The sequence below is a fragment of the Dipteris shenzhenensis genome, chromosome 7 (genome assembly GCF_047967505.1).
Source record: "Dipteris shenzhenensis isolate YYH24624 ecotype China chromosome 7, Dip_SZ_1.0, whole genome shotgun sequence".
NCBI lineage: Eukaryota > Viridiplantae > Streptophyta > Polypodiopsida > Gleicheniales > Dipteridaceae > Dipteris > Dipteris shenzhenensis.
Genome location: NC_141602.1, coordinates 5,564,863 through 5,580,511, shown reverse-complemented (window position 1 = coordinate 5,580,511; position 15,649 = coordinate 5,564,863). Strand labels below are relative to the sequence as shown.

The following is a 15,649-nucleotide window of genomic DNA, read 5'->3' as shown; positions in this document are numbered from 1 at the left end:
AAGCTTAAGATTGGCTGTATCTCGCATCAATTCCTGATGCTAAAGGGAAAAGAATATCCATCCATTTTGTCATAAGGTTGTCCTAAGAGACAAGTAGAGGACATGATGAACTCACCAAACACAAATGTAAAGGCTCGAGGATTACACTGCCTAGAGACAGTCAATGATTGAGCCCAAAATTTAATTGGGAAAATTCTAGCAAGCAATTTTTGATTAATTGAAATATACCTAAGCCTGATCTGGATTGATCACAACCTCAAAGGGTGAATCAAGTTATGTAGGATATTCATGGGGCATATGTTTCTAAGAAACTATCCCATTGCACCCAATTGGTGAGCTTGACTAGTCATCTATATTGCCAACCAAAGAGGATGGATCAGGTTATGGAGGATACTCTTAGAGCATATGTTTCTAGGAAATCATCATATTGGGAGAGGTACTATATTGCCAAACAAAGAGGATGGATCAGGTTATGGAGGATACTCTTAGAACATATGTTTCAAGGAAACCATCATATTGGGAATGGAATTTCCCTAGTTGAATAGTTGGGACCTCCTAAAGTCTCTTAGTCTTCTTTTGGATTATCTTCCATACACCACTTTCATGCTTTATTAGTGAAGGCCTTAGGCCATCGACAACCAAGCAGCTTTGCTTTCATCCTTTTGGTCTCCTCCTACTCTGCAAGCTTTGTGGATCTCCCTTACCATGTAATGGGATAGTTCCCATTTCCCAAAATGTCTTTGGCTAGAACATGAAGCTATAATGTTGCAGAGGCCTTTCTCAAAGAATGGCTAGGTTTTCAAGATGAAATTAAGTTTACAGTTTTCAGGATGGCCAGGAACAAGGTACTGAGACCCGATGGGATCTCAGTGAATTTTTATCACAAATTCTACAGTACAGAATTGAATAGCTTGCTTAACTGGCTATGGAGGAGGGGAAGCTTGCCCAAATCTATGAACACTAGAATTATCAAATTGATTTTGAAGAGTCAGAATAGATTGAATCCCAATCAGGGGTGGCCTTTGATGATGCTCAATATAGGAACATTGAGGGAAGGTCACATAATGCTTAATATTGATCTAGAAAAGGCATATGACAGAGTGAGTTGGGAGTGTGTCGTTATTACAATGGGGTTTGGCAATGGTTTTTGTAGGATGAGTAAGATGCTTTTTTCTAATGCTTGAGCAAATCTTTCATTGAATGGGTACCATTATTAAAGCTTTCAATTACAGAGATCTTAAAGGTTTCCCTCTCTTTGCTTTATGCAGTAGACAGGTTGAAATCCGCAAACACATTCTTTGGGCTTGCTTTGTAATAAGACATCTCTGGAGGGAAAGTTATCAAATGGCTTGAGAATTCTCAAATAATTATCAAAGCTGAATTGGAGGAGACCTTTACTTGTGGTGAGATAGAGGGGATGCCAATGATGTACCTATGTAGCTGGCACTTTGATTAGGGTGGTGGTCATCATCAGACATATTTGGAATTTGAGAAATAGGGTGTTTTTTAGTAAAGCTGCTCCAGTTAGCCCTGATGCTAACTCAATCATAGAGGATATAAAGAATACCCTTAGCTATTTGGGAAAATACGAGAAGTATAGATTCTTGGCAACTGGAGTAACTAAGGGTTAGATAGTTGAAACATACTTTGTAATTTTCTTTTTTTGTTAAACATTGGCCTTTTTTGGGAATGACATAAATTAGTTTTTATTTCAACAAAGCTTGGCACAATCCTACTCAGAGCATTTGCTACTTGATTTTGACTACCTTTGTTATATCTAATTTGAAAATCAAACTCTTGCATCAACTTTGTCCATCTATCCTTTCTTCCTCTCAAGATATAAATACTTTAGGGGTAGATGATCATCTATAACCTCAACAATCGAGCCATATAGATAATGTCTCCAATCTTAAAGTGTTTCACCTAATTAATTAAGCATTGTTGACATTTATATACATAGTCCTCTTTCATTTTCATCTTTGCTTGACCAAATGATAAGTCCTTTGTATATCACGATGATATGCACTATGCTATCATGGCATTCATATAAATTCTTTTTTGTTATGTCATCTCTACTATTAGGTATACATACCTTATTCTTGTGGAATAACAAACCATTATAAATTGTATAGTAATTTCTAACTTCATTCTCAAAGGTAACATTCTCACTATCTTGAGAATCCTTATCGACTCTAGAGCTTCTATCCTAGACTTCCACCAAAATACCTATCAGTCTTGCATTTGCCTTTTTGAGAATAATAGAAATTAGTTTCTATTTCAACAATGCTACAATCCTACTCAAAGCATCTATGATTTGATTTTGACTGCCTTTATGATATCTAGTGTGAAATCAAACTCTTGCATCAACTTTGTCCATCTAGCTTTTCTTCCTCTCAAGCCATCTTGATTACAAGTCAGGCTGATTACAAAAATACTTATGGGGTACTTGAATAGCTATGACCTCAACTTTGTTCATCTAGCTTTTCTTCCTCTCAAGCCAGCTTGATTACAAGTCAGGCTGATTACAACTCAAAAGTGAGGCATATAGATACGTTCTCCAAGTCATCTAGCTTTTCTTCCCCTCAAGTTAGACTGATTTCAAAAATACTTATGGGGTACTTGATCAACTATAACCTCAAAAGTGAGGCATATAGATAAGATCTTCATACCTTCAAAGCATGTATTATTGAGGTATTATTGCTTATATGTGGCTACATAATTCTTTGGATCTTAGATAGAAATAGATTCATTCTACACTCATAATCTGGAGGAATCTGCGGTCTATTCCTTGCAACCCTAGACAACAAATTAACAAAGACATTAGCAATCCTCAAGTCTCTAGTGATTAGGTTATTTTGCTCATCCCACACAACATATATAGATTCCCTTAGTCTTTTCTCTCTCATGGCATCAAAGAAAAACCATGTGGGTCGATCCCATTCATCTAGCCACCTTTGTCTAGCTTGCACTCGACGAGCTTCTTATGTTCCTTTGCTCTTAGAAAAGTGTGCACATTTCAACAAGGTTGTAAGTTACATAGTCCTAAGGATTCTCTTGCAACATGAGTATAAGGCTAACCCTTGCCTTCTCCACGTTGTGTTCAGTCAGTCTATCTTTTCTAGCCCTTAGCAAACTACTTGGCCATTCAAACTGATTCTTTTATGTATGCCTTCCATTTAGAAATGGGTGCATAGACGTTATAGTTGCCCTCTTCCACTCTTCAGCAATCGCCTCACGGAACTTGGTATTATGCAAGATAGAGACATTCAATTTAAAGGCAATCCCTTCGAGTTATCATTTAGGCTTGCTAAATTGACATTTAGCCAAATCAGAGAATGATTCGACTCAAACGATTTGACAACTATCTTACCCTTCAACACTAGGTGTAGCCACCACCCATTTGCAATGAAGTGAATCCTATCAAGTCGCACTGCCCTCCAAGAATCACCTTCTTGTTTATTATGGCACGTAAAAACCCGTATCTCCTTCAAATCATCAAATGAACAACAGTCACAAAAGGTCACTAAGGCATTCCATGCATCTTTCTCTTGAAACGACATTTCAGGACCATCATGAGATCGATCAACTCTCTTTGCCACCATGTTCCAATCCCCTAAGAGCATAAGAGCATTGCATGTTTCCCTTTCAATCTAATTCTCAATTCTCCCCAAAATACACTTCAATGAAGAGAGAGGTTAGACCCATACACAAAAACAATTGAAAAGGGTACTCCCTGGTAAAGAAGATCAACGATCATGAATTTGTCGTTCTCCTCGAGATCTTTTGCCCAAACATTACATTCCTTGTTAATCAATAGCATAGTCCCGCCCTTCCTTATAACCTAACAATTACTAATCAGCACATAGCCATGCATGCATATTTTCTCAAGCCCTCGGTTCCCCGCTTTTTGTTCCTATAAAGTTAGAACAATTGATCTAAACTTTGAAATCAACTTTTGGGCTACTTTTTGCTTCCATGCCAAACAAACTCCCTACACATTCCAAGCCATCACTATCATGTCTGGGCTTCTATTTGTCGCTCCACCTGCCCTCATCCTCAAAAACGTGCTCCATTTCCTCTACCAGGGGGGCAAACACATTGAAGAATGCAAGACCTCTACATGCGTGCCCTTTAATAGTCCATAGGGAGGTTGGCTTAGGACCACCTATTTTAGCCACCACCTTCTGCATGCCTTCCACCTCAAACGACCTCTATGCTACAGCCATGACTTGTCTTCTTGCCCACTGCTGTTTTGAAATTGCTACCCAACATTGCGCTAGCAACTTTGTTAGGAGTGTCGATTTTTCTTGCTTCAGCAACCGCCTTACCCTTTTCGACAGCTGCAATCGAATCCATATTCTCCCCTTTCAGATCATTTTTCTTGCTGCATGCATTTTGCAGAACTTCCTACATTGCTTCCCCTATCTCTTCAGGTTCTTAAGCTTGCTCCTCATTAGCGAATGCCCGCTCGCCTCCCTCATTAGGAAACCCAAACTTAGAAGGGCATTTGTGAGCAAAATGGCCACTACATCTACAAAAGTAACATGCATCCGGGAATACCCCAAAATGTACCTCAACAAACACAGACCAATTCCATGTTATGGGCTTCAGGCATCTCCTTGCACCTATCACACACTTTCAGAGAAGCCCTTTTTGGTTGAAAGGGAGGAATATACAACACCTTACCCAACAACAAAGTTGGAATGAGCAGCTCGTTGATACCAGGAAAATGGATCCACATCGTTTCTAAGGGATAGCATTTCCTCTGTAGCCCACTGTTCACCACTCTTTTGCACTGACGCTTGATAAACCAACCACTTCCCCTGATAGGTCGAAAGAAACCATCTCAGAAACTCGTCCTCTGTGGGAAATCTCCCAAGGAACATCATAAAAATCTTGCAACACAATGTTTCTGGTGTAATATCAGCATACATCTTGCAAATCCTCCTACTACTTCCATTAGACGATTGGAACGATTCCATTAGACGATTGGAACGATTCTCTCTTACGAAGGTTGATTCTCTGACGGTCGTGCTCCAAACAAGCGAGATCAATGGATTCAACATCCTGACAGCCCTTCGTAGCCTTGACATAAGAGTAGGGAACTACTCTCATCTTGTCACCCTCAGAGGACTGTTGGGCTTTACTGTGCGACCCATCTTCTAATGACAAGTGATCCTTGTTAGGCTCATGCACTCGCCTTCTGTCAGAGGCAAAGCGCGGCTCAGCTTGGGCACTAAGGGTCCACATTGTCAATAGTGTTCACAGAAAACAATGAACCTGCAACATTTTCATTTTCTCCAGTAAAAAATATTTTCTCAATTTTGTAAAATTTGCAAAATTTTAGGCAATTCTGTTATATTTTAGCCTAAAAATTGGCAAATTCTCAAAACCCCAAGTTTTAACTTGGTATTTTGCTTCAACGACGTATGTTTGACTAAGCCTAAGTAGAAGGAACCCGGGGGGGAGGAACTTAAATGTAAGTACTTTAGAGAGTCGTCTTCCTCGCGTTGCGAACAAGCTGTGTTTTCTCTTTTTTCGACAGCCTTCGCCGTTTGAGTTCATCATCCGCCATCTCCCCTCCTCCCCTTTCCTCATGCCCTTCTTACCCTAACCATGTACAGCAACTTCAAGGAGCAGGCTATCGAATACGTCAAACAGGCCATCCAAGAGGACAATGCCGGGAACTACGCCAAAGCCTTCCCTCTTTACATGAACGCTCTTGAGTATTTCAAGACCCACCTCAAATATGAGAAGAATCCCAAGATCAAGGAGGCTATCACACAGAAATTCACGGATTATCTGAGAAGGGCGGAGGAGATCCGTGCTATCCTCGACGGCGGTGACAGAGCACGGCCTGCTGCCAACGGAGACGCTGCTGTTGCCACCCGGGCGAAGAGCAAGCCTGGGAGCAAGGATGGTGACGGCGGTGGAGATGGAGAGGATCCCGAACAATCGAAATTGAGATCAGGGCTGAATTCTGCCATCGTCCGGGAAAAGCCCGACATCAAGTGGAATGATGTCGCAGGTCTGGAGAGTGCCAAGCAAGCGCTTCAAGAAGCGGTCATTCTTCCCGTCAAGTTTCCGCACTTTTTCACAGGTGAACGAGTTTGTGTTTTGTTGTTGTTGCTGGTGCAGTGCCCTTTTCTAATTACTATTGCAAATTGCCTGTGTGCCAGTCCTTCCCGCAAATCTTGCGCTTAATTCTTTCTCGAATCAGTTTTATAAGTGTGAGTTCCTGGATGTCTTCTTCGTCGTGGATATTTTACTGTTCTGTACATAGGAGCTTAGCTAACCAAGGAAGTTATGCAGGAAAGAGGAGACCTTGGAGAGCTTTTCTTTTGTATGGCCCTCCCGGAACCGGAAAATCTTATCTTGCAAAGGCAGTTGCTACAGAAGCTGAGTCAACATTCTTCAGGTACATTTCCTGGGACTGAAATCATTCAGATTGATAATGTTGGAATTTTGATTCACGTGTTTAGTCGTAACTGCATGTCAGCATAACTACGTGCATAGCTCAAGTGAAGGTGTCTCACGGAGAGAGACTTTGTGATGAATGATACGACTGGCAATTTGATGTTTAATGTTTATATCAGGAATTCTTTGTGGATGGTCAACTATGACCCAAATGGAGTCATGACCCTTGCGGGTTCTAGGCAAACCAGGAATGAAATCCATGGAAATACTTTCCCATTTATTACCTTGGATTTGCAATGGTTGTAATAAACCCGCGCTTCTAAAGCGTTTTGCCTTAGTAACCTGACAAACCCGGCAACCTACCCCATAGTTTTCAATAAATGCACGCATCTTAGGCCAATCAAAGGTATGTTTCACAAGAGATAGAGTCCGATGTATACTTGGATGTCTTGCACTAGGAGCATCATGACACTCCCAGAGAATCTTGGATCGAAGATCCGAAACATCTGGCACACAGATCTTTGCATTCCGGAACAGCAAGCCGTTCCTAATCATCCACTGACCTCCCGCCGCGTGTATCGTAGGTTGCACAATCCCACTTCTCATTATGATGTGTATCAGTGTGTTTTGATTCCGCTTTCTTCATTTGTTGTCTCTGTTAATAACAAAAATGATTTAAGCGTGTTTGAACACCGTGAATTGAGAACGTTGTTCGATGATTTCATGGATGTATTCCCTGGTCAACTGTCGGAAGGTTGACCTCCAGAACAGGCAGTAGATCATCGCATAGATTTAGTACCTGGGGCTCAACCTATTAGTATTCCACCTTATAGGATGAGCCAACTTGAGGAGGATCATGGATGAGTTAGCTTCACATCTACAAGATTATCTGAATATAGTAAATCACCTTGGGGTGCACCTGTCCTCTTAAAAAAGAAGAAAGATGGTTCGTGGAGAATGTGTGTAGATTATAAATGATTAAATAAAGTGACAATTAAGAATAGATACCCTCTTCCTCGTTCTGATGATTTGATAGACCGTTTGGCTGGAGCGAAGTACTTCACTAAGATTAATTTACGGACGGGTTATCACCAAATCCGTATCTATGCTAAACACATAGATAGAACCGCATTCTGAACTAGGTATGGCCACTACGAGTTTCTTGTAGTACCTTCTATGCTAAACACATAGATAGAACCGCATTCTGAACTAGGTATGGCCACTACGAGTTTCTTGTAGTACCTTTTGGTTTGACCAATGCTCCTGCTACCTTCCAGCAAATGATGAGTGATTTGTTCCGAGATTTTTTGGGCAAATTCGTTGTCGTGTTCTTAGATGACATCTTGGTATATGGCCGAACGCTAGAGGATCACATTGGACACCTCCGGATTGTCTTAGTTATTCTAAGATAGCATAAGCTTTATGCCAAGATAGTAAATGTGACTTCTTTATGAAGGAGATCACAAGACTTTTTCTGAAAGTATTAGCATTGATCTAGATCGTATCCAGAAGGTTTTGGAATGGCCCATGCCTTAGACAATGAAACAACTTCGTTCTTTGCTAGGATTTACGGTTTTCCTACGGAAGTCCGTGCACGATTATTCGAACATCACGACACCCTTGACCAACATATTGAAAGATCGCGGACATAAATCTACCCAGCCGATTTCTTGGAATGATGCATTGAACAAGGCTTTTGAAACCTTGAAGTTAACTATTGAGGAGGCTCTTGTTCTTGCATTACCCGATCCTACCCGGCCTTATGTTTTAGAGGCCAATGCGAGTGATTTTGCGATTGGGGCAGCTTTATTCCAAAAGGGCAGACCTGTAGCTTTTGAGAGTAAAAAGCTAGATGACACCCAATATCATTTTGGAACACTGAAAGGAAAGAGTAGAGTGGACACAAAATCAGAATACTTGCTTATAGAATGAAGAAGAAAGAGGTCCTTAAGTAGGCACCTCATACAAGGTCACTGACATCACTGATGACCTCAAAGCTCCACAATCATCTCCTCAATCTGCTCCTAGATTCACTCAATCATCCTATGTGGCTTTTCCACCACCTAACTGTGCTTGTGGGCACCTAACTGTGCCTCTAGCACTCACACATAGAAACATAAGGTGTGCTTAAGGCATACACCTTGAGATATCCCAACAAACCCCCCCTCAAGGGAATGCCTCAGGCTATGTCAAGGATACATCTAGTCTCATAGTTTCTCATGCCATCTCATGGTGGTCAAGGATTAATCTATGGCTAGGTTCTCATACTAGCAAGGGTTCCCTTGGGTGTAAGGTAAACAGAAAGGGATACAAACAGACCTTCCAATGGTTATCTCCCCTGCATATACATGCACACAATGTCTGCAGGAGGTACCATGGAGCAAAACATACACATGGCCTACATCATAAGGTGACCAGAGGTGTTTACAAAACACACAAAACACAATAGTTTATTTTCATTCATTTTGGAGGACTATCCAGGCTGAGTACCTTGACATAAAAAGAGAGATCTGGAGCATACATAGAGATGATTTAAAATGCATAATCTTCAAAGGATGCCTCATCTTGTGGAGGCTCATTCACTGTAAGTAGATTTGCATTTTCTGTCTTTGCTTTGGCTTTGCAAAACTTCTCACTATGGTTGTTTTTGCCACAGTGCTTGCATGGATTAACTTTGAAGCAGTCCTTTGAAAGGTGATTTGTCTTTCCACAGTGATTGCAAGGAGTATACTTGCCCTTCTGGAATTTCATAACATAAGCAGTGTCATTGCCTTTCCTTAGCTCCATATGCCTTTCTTCTTCTTGGAGAGCTGAGATAATGCCTTCAAGGTTAGGATTGGGAAGATTCTTCAAAGTGCTAACAATGTGATCAAAACTTTCAGGCATACTCTTAAGTAACACTGCCATAGCATCATCAGGGGTGATAGGAGAGTTGATAGAAGCTAATTGAGTCATAAGACTCCGCATATAGTTGACATGAGCAGCTAAAGTAGTATCACTTGCCATCTTTAATTCAAAGAAAGAGATTTTAAGTGATAGTTTAGATATGTGAGAGCTTGCACCAAAAATCAAGTCTAGCTTCTGCCAAGCTTCCGAAGGAGACTCCAAGTCAGAGATATGATGTATGTAATCATCACCCAAAGCTAAAGCAATTATATCATATGCTTTTTCTTCTCTTGCTGGATCCCTTGCCGGTCGTGTCGGAGTTGAAGATTGTCCAGCATTTGAGGCCGTAGAAGAAGCGGTAGGAGTAGGTTTGACAAGTCCCCATAAGTTCTCCCGCATCAATGCAAATTTCACCTTCATTTGCCATGTATGGAAGCCCTTTCCATTGAACTTCTCAAGATTATATAAGGTAGCCATGAGAGGGTCTAACCCAGATATTGGGCAGTGTCTATTTCTCTTACAAGGCAAAAATAACTGAAATACTTCCAAAGTATGAGCACTTGATGTAGCAAATAGTAGTGACTAGATTTCAAACAATGATGCTTCTTTTACATGCTTCATAGAAGTGGATGAAATAAACACTTTCCAATCACAACCAGGTCTAGCAAGTCAAAACAAAACTGAAGCAACACTTGTAGTGAAGTTATTGAAAACTTCAAAAGACCAGAAATGCTAGAGTAGCATTTTATGTAGCATCATTTTCAAAAGCATGTCAAAACTGTCAAAACTAGAGAGCTGAACTTGGAGGGCTCATAGCACACTCTTCAAAGCAAAAGAAAGGGGGCTTTCTGAGGCAAAAGAAAGCTGGTATACCACAGTAGATCCTCTGGGAAGAAGAGGCGAAAATATGCGTCAGGTCGCCTTCACCTTCTTGAACAAAGTCGACTGGTTTTTCTCTGTTTTCTCCTTCAATATGCAGCCATTGCTGCTCAGATTTCAGCACAAGGTAGCTCTAGGTATGGAGAAGCTTGCCCTGAAAGGAATTAGACAAAGACGGAGCAAGCGCAGAGAAAACGCAGGAAGAAGATTCGACGAACTTCGTGCAATGGCGACCAGCAGAGCTTGCATTTCTTCAATTCCTTGCAGCCCGAAATTCGCCCGAAATTCGCCCCAACAAGAGGGATCTCCAACAGGAAGGGCGTGGGAAATGGGTGAGAATCGGAGGAGAACAAGCTCAAGCAAATTTTTGGAAGAAGAGGGAGAGATGGTGAAGAAGAAGAAGAGGAAGAAGATGATGATGTGGCAGAAATGGGCTCAAGGGGGATCAAATGGCTCTGATACCATGTTGGAACACTGAAAGGAAAGAGTAGAGTGGACACAAAATCAGAATACTTGCTTATAGAATAAAGAAGAAAGAGGTCCTTAAGTAGGCACCTCATACAAGGTCACTGACATCACTGATGACCTCAAAGCTCCACAATCATCTTCTCAATCTGCTCCTAGATTCACTCAATCATCCTATGTGGCTTTTCCACCACCTAACTGTGCTTGTGGGCACCTAACTGTGCCTCTAGCACTCACACATAGAAACATAAGGTGTGCCTGAGGCATACACCTTGAGATATCCCAACATACCATTGGCCCACACTAGAAAAAGAACTATATGCAGTTGTGTATGCTCTAAAGGTTTGGAGACACTACTTGTATGGTTTGAAGTTTCTTGTATTGACAGATCATCAATCATTCAAGTATGTGTGTGACGGTGAACTAAGGGGACGAAAGGCTAGATGGGCAGAGTAAATGCAAGATTTTGATTTTGAAATACATTATCGAAGGGTTCGATGAGCAGTGTGAAGGATGCCTTAAGTTGAGTCAAGTTTGTAAATGCTATGTCATTTATGGAAATATCCTCAAACCTATTTCAATCCTTGAGGGGGCTTTGTGCAACTGATAATTATTTCAGTTCTTATTGGCAGAAAGTCCAGGATGGAAGCTCCATGGTTGACCAGGACTCAGGAAGCATTGTCAATTGACTTCGACTTCCCGGTACCAATTGTTGATTAGAAGAACTTCCTCTTGCTCTTCCCACTCGTGTCGGCAATAGCGGTTCTCTTTGCGCTGGCCATGATATCATCATAGATGCACGCAGAGTTCATGGTCTCTTGCAAATTGGTACACTTGTTATTCTTGATATGAAGCTTGTATGAGTCGGGCAAACCATCCACAAAGAAACCTAACAAGGTGACATGATCCATCTTTGTAGCTCTGGTTTGCAAATCACGAAACTTCTGAAGATACACTTCAAAAGTCAAATTCAGCTTAGACATATTAAGGGCCTTGAGCTTGCCTACGATATCATAATCTTCCTCTTTCAGAAACTATTTCCTGAAGACCTCTTGAAATTCGATCCATGTGGTAGGCTTTGGTTATAGTTCCTTCCACCACAAAAAAGCCTTCCTTGACAAATACCCTGTTGCAAGCTGCATCTTCTTGTCATCAGGGTAAGGGCGAAACTGGAAGTGTATTTGCTACTTGTGCAACCAAGTGTCAACCACCTCCTTGGTTTTGGATTTTTGATCTCTCGGATAGGGATCTGGAGTGATATTTAGACCCGACACTGAAGCCAAAGGATCCACATGCGTGAGCGCTTGAACAATGCTAGTCAAAAGCGAGTTTGAAGTGTGAATCTAAGGCAGTCTTCGTAATCAAATCATCGTAGAGACCCTGGTTGTCCCCTCCGTGGTAATCCATATCTTGATCACCCTCAGTGAACCTGGCCATGAAGAAAGTGGAGTAAAGGAAGCCCGGAAGGCCAAGTTCGAGGAAAGGGTAAGGTGAGGAAAGAAAAGACAGCAGTGGAGTCAGAGTTCAGGAGCACGCAGCAAGCAGCGAATTGCCACGGGCTTGCGTTAGGAGGAGAAAACGACAAGGTAGGAGTGGGGGGTGAGCTGACGAACTAGAAGGAGAGTGGGGGGGGGGGCTGTTCCGTATTGACGACTAGCCTTGGCTAACAGGATCTACTCGGAGATGGCGGGTGAAGAGATAGCTGCGCGCACATATGGGTCTTTGAGCTGCAGCGTGAGAGATGGCTGCCAAGATAAAGGAGCCATGCACCGTGGCTTTTAGAAAGCCCGCTCTCCCAAAAAGCACACCCCTACTTTTAGTAGGGCTGTTGGTTTTTTAATCCTTCCTAGCCCGAATTGCGTCAAGTCCAGTCTCGAGAGACTGGCATTTGCTGCGCAGCTCTTTTTGCTTCCGCCATCAGCACCCGCTCTCTTGTGCTCACCCCGAAGGTTGCACGCAGCCTTCCATCGCGTCGTAGCCCTTGGTTTTCCCTTTGTTAGCTCGCTCCTACTCCTTCCCTTGTGCCATCCTCACAAACAATGATTCTCTCTAGAGCACTTCCCTACCCAGTGACCCTTCGTTCAGCCTCTCTTCCATTCCTCTCTGCTTCCCTCGAATTCACCCGAACTCTCACACACCTCTCTTCTATCCCATGAACAACTCTTAAAAGATGAACCAACTAGCACTTGCAAAGCATGAACATGAATTTCGAATTTGAGGCATACCTGGAGAAAATCACGTCCAAATTTACTCGTAACAGCAATTCCTACCTTAGGAGTTGGCTTTGATACCCACTGACATGACCCCAGCACTCCTGAAACCTCTGATCTGCAAACAAATACAAGAACACACCAAACGTGAGGAATCTGAGCAGGCTGCTCACCACCCAACCATGACATCTATGGGATGCGATCCCGAATCAGGAGATGTCCCCCTCCTGAGCCATGAGCTAAGCTACTGGCACGAACTCCCAACCAAGATCTCGACCAGCCTGGTGTCCCATATCACCAGGTGGCGCCTAGAGGCCTTGGATCTGCTGTTGGGCCTTGGGCTACGCTAAGATGGAGGCGCGCATCTGCGACTCAATTCAAGATCAGACCTAGCACCTGGGAACGAGTCTTGCTCCCATCGGCTCCCTTGAGAACTGAACCTCTGGGCCCCTTATATAGACCTGGGCCCAATGCACCAAAAATAGCGGAGACCTCTATCTGGTTCGTACCCTTGCGACTCAACTCGGGAATCAACCTGCCTAGCCCTAACCCTTCCTCGGCTACCTGAGCTAGTCTTGTGTACCCCAGTACACGTCAGATACCAATCTGTGCACATGACAGTGCTAGAATTATAGATATAATTCAGCAGTGACCAATGTAATCTAATAAGCTAGTTAGGGGCACTTTTCCCTCTTTAAGAGGTTTTTCCCCCTAACCGCAGTTAGTCCACTAACTATGGTTAGTGACTACTAAGGACCTTATCTCACTCCTTCAGTTGTATCTCTCTTACTCTCATCTATTTGCATCTAAGCTTTCAGCTCTCACTCTCTCCTGCTTCTTGCTCTCATTTGCTCTCTCTCTCTCTCCCATTCTCACATTTGGTATCAGAGCAGATTGTGCTCTTGGACCTGCTCCCTGCTCCTTGACTAGCTCTCGACGTCTCGCAGCTCCAGCTCAAGCTTCGAGCTCCATCGCCGTACAGCTGGCAACTGTACAGCTTCGTACACAGGCGCCGTACGTACCTGCGCCGTACTGTAGTTCCTACGCAGTAGTCGTCTGTACAATCACCGTACATTCCGTACAGCTCGAAATAGTATGTGCAGCACCGTACAGCTGTACAGCGCGTCGTCGTACAGCCTGCAGCCCCGTACGTACCTGCGTCGTACTATTTGTTCTGTTGGTGGTATCTTCGCCGTACAGACCGTACGGCTCTTGCACCAGATTTCGTACATTATCGCCAACCTTCGTCCGTACAACCCGCACGTGTGTCGCCGTACAACCTGCGTCGATTGTACAGTACGGTCATCCGTACTCTGTCGTACAGTCACCGTACCAGCAGGGCCTTCTTGCTTCGTGCATCAGTCGTTTTCAATGCAGGACTTTTGAGCAGGGTTCTACTAGCAAGGTTCATTTGCAGGCACATTCTTTGCATATAGCCATTGTTTGGCTCAGCTTTGTGGGAGCATAGTTGGATTTTTTGGGCAAACATTGCAGTAAATCTTTAAGTGTTGAAGAAATTTGGGGCTTTTGCATTCACACTGCAATTTTGCAGTAAAATTTGGGGCTTTTGCAGTCAGAGTAAAATTTGTGCAACATTTGGGGCTTTTGTTCAATTTGCCCCTTTCTGGTTGCAATTTCAGGTCTATTTTGGAGCTTTTGTGTTGGGGAAGCAACTTTGGAGATTTCACATTGCCTTTCTTGAAGTGTTTTGCAGCACTTTTGGCAGATTGTGGAGAGTTTTTGATGCTTGGACAGATTTCTGCCAGTGCAAGTGCAAAAATCTGAGTTGCATTTACAGCCAGTGCTTGGCTGTGTTTTTTTGGGAGTTGTGCATTTCATTCCCAGTAAGGGAATTCAGTTTTGTATCTGCTAAAATCTATTTCTCAAATATGGCCCAACAAAATCAGAATGATTTCCCGTTCGGTGGTCTTTCACAGGAAGACAAGTTGGATGGTACCAACTACTTCCTATGGAGTTTTATGGTACGCAATATTCTGATTTCTTGCAATTTATGGGATTATGTGAATGGGGATGAGATCCGACCAGCAGGTATGGCACCTAATACCCCTCCCCAGCAAGGAGGTGGAAGAAGTCGTGCACAGGGTGCAGTTGTAGGACAGGTTGTTGGTGCAGCTGTAGCCACCACTCCAGAACAAAAGAGATGGGATTCACGGGATGCCTTAGCTTTGTCATGCATCTCTCTTTCAGTGAAAAGATTTATCATTCCGCATATCCGGTCGTGTAAGACCTCGAAGGCAGCGTGGGATATCTTAGAAAGCATGTATGCAGCTTGGAATGATGCAAGGGTATCTTTCTTGAAAAGAGAGTTAAGTAAAACACATATGGAAGAGGGTGACTCCATGTCAGTCCACCTCACAAAGCTACAGGATCTCATAGAGCAATTATTGAACATTGATGAGATTATTCCTGATTCAGAGATGATTACCACCACTCTGGATTCTCTTCCTGAGACTTATCTCAGCTTTCATACCTCGCTGAACTTATCATTGAGGGGGGGTGCAAATCCTCTCACTTTTCATGAGTTGATAGGACTTCTGCTTTAGGAAGAGCAGACCAGGAAAAACTTGGCTTCACGTGCAGGTGAACAAGCTATGCTCTCAAAGTTCAAGTCAAAAGATTCAAGTCAAAAGAAAAGGGACAGGCAAAGACATCAGTAAATCAGCCTTCCAGTGGGTCAGGACAGCCTTCACAAAAGGCTAAGAATGATGCAAGTAAGCCCAAGAAGAAGGGTTTTTGTCATTACTGCAAAAAGCCAGGTCATCACATTGCAG

The 15,649-nt window shown here is 42.8% G+C and overlaps 1 protein-coding gene across 1 annotated transcript in view; it reads left to right on the top strand.

The window, feature by feature from the left end:
* The first annotated feature begins 5,468 nt into the window (after positions 1-5,468).
* LOC147899856 (protein SUPPRESSOR OF K(+) TRANSPORT GROWTH DEFECT 1-like) overlaps positions 5,469-15,649 on the top strand; it is a 37,003-nt gene continuing 26,822 nt past the window's right edge. The window contains exons 1-2 of the mRNA XM_087376975.1: positions 5,469-6,100; positions 6,313-6,418. Coding sequence (XP_087233101.1) covers positions 5,617-6,100; positions 6,313-6,418 — 590 coding nt within the window. The 5' untranslated portion in view covers positions 5,469-5,616. The remainder of the gene's footprint in view (positions 6,101-6,312; positions 6,419-15,649) is intronic.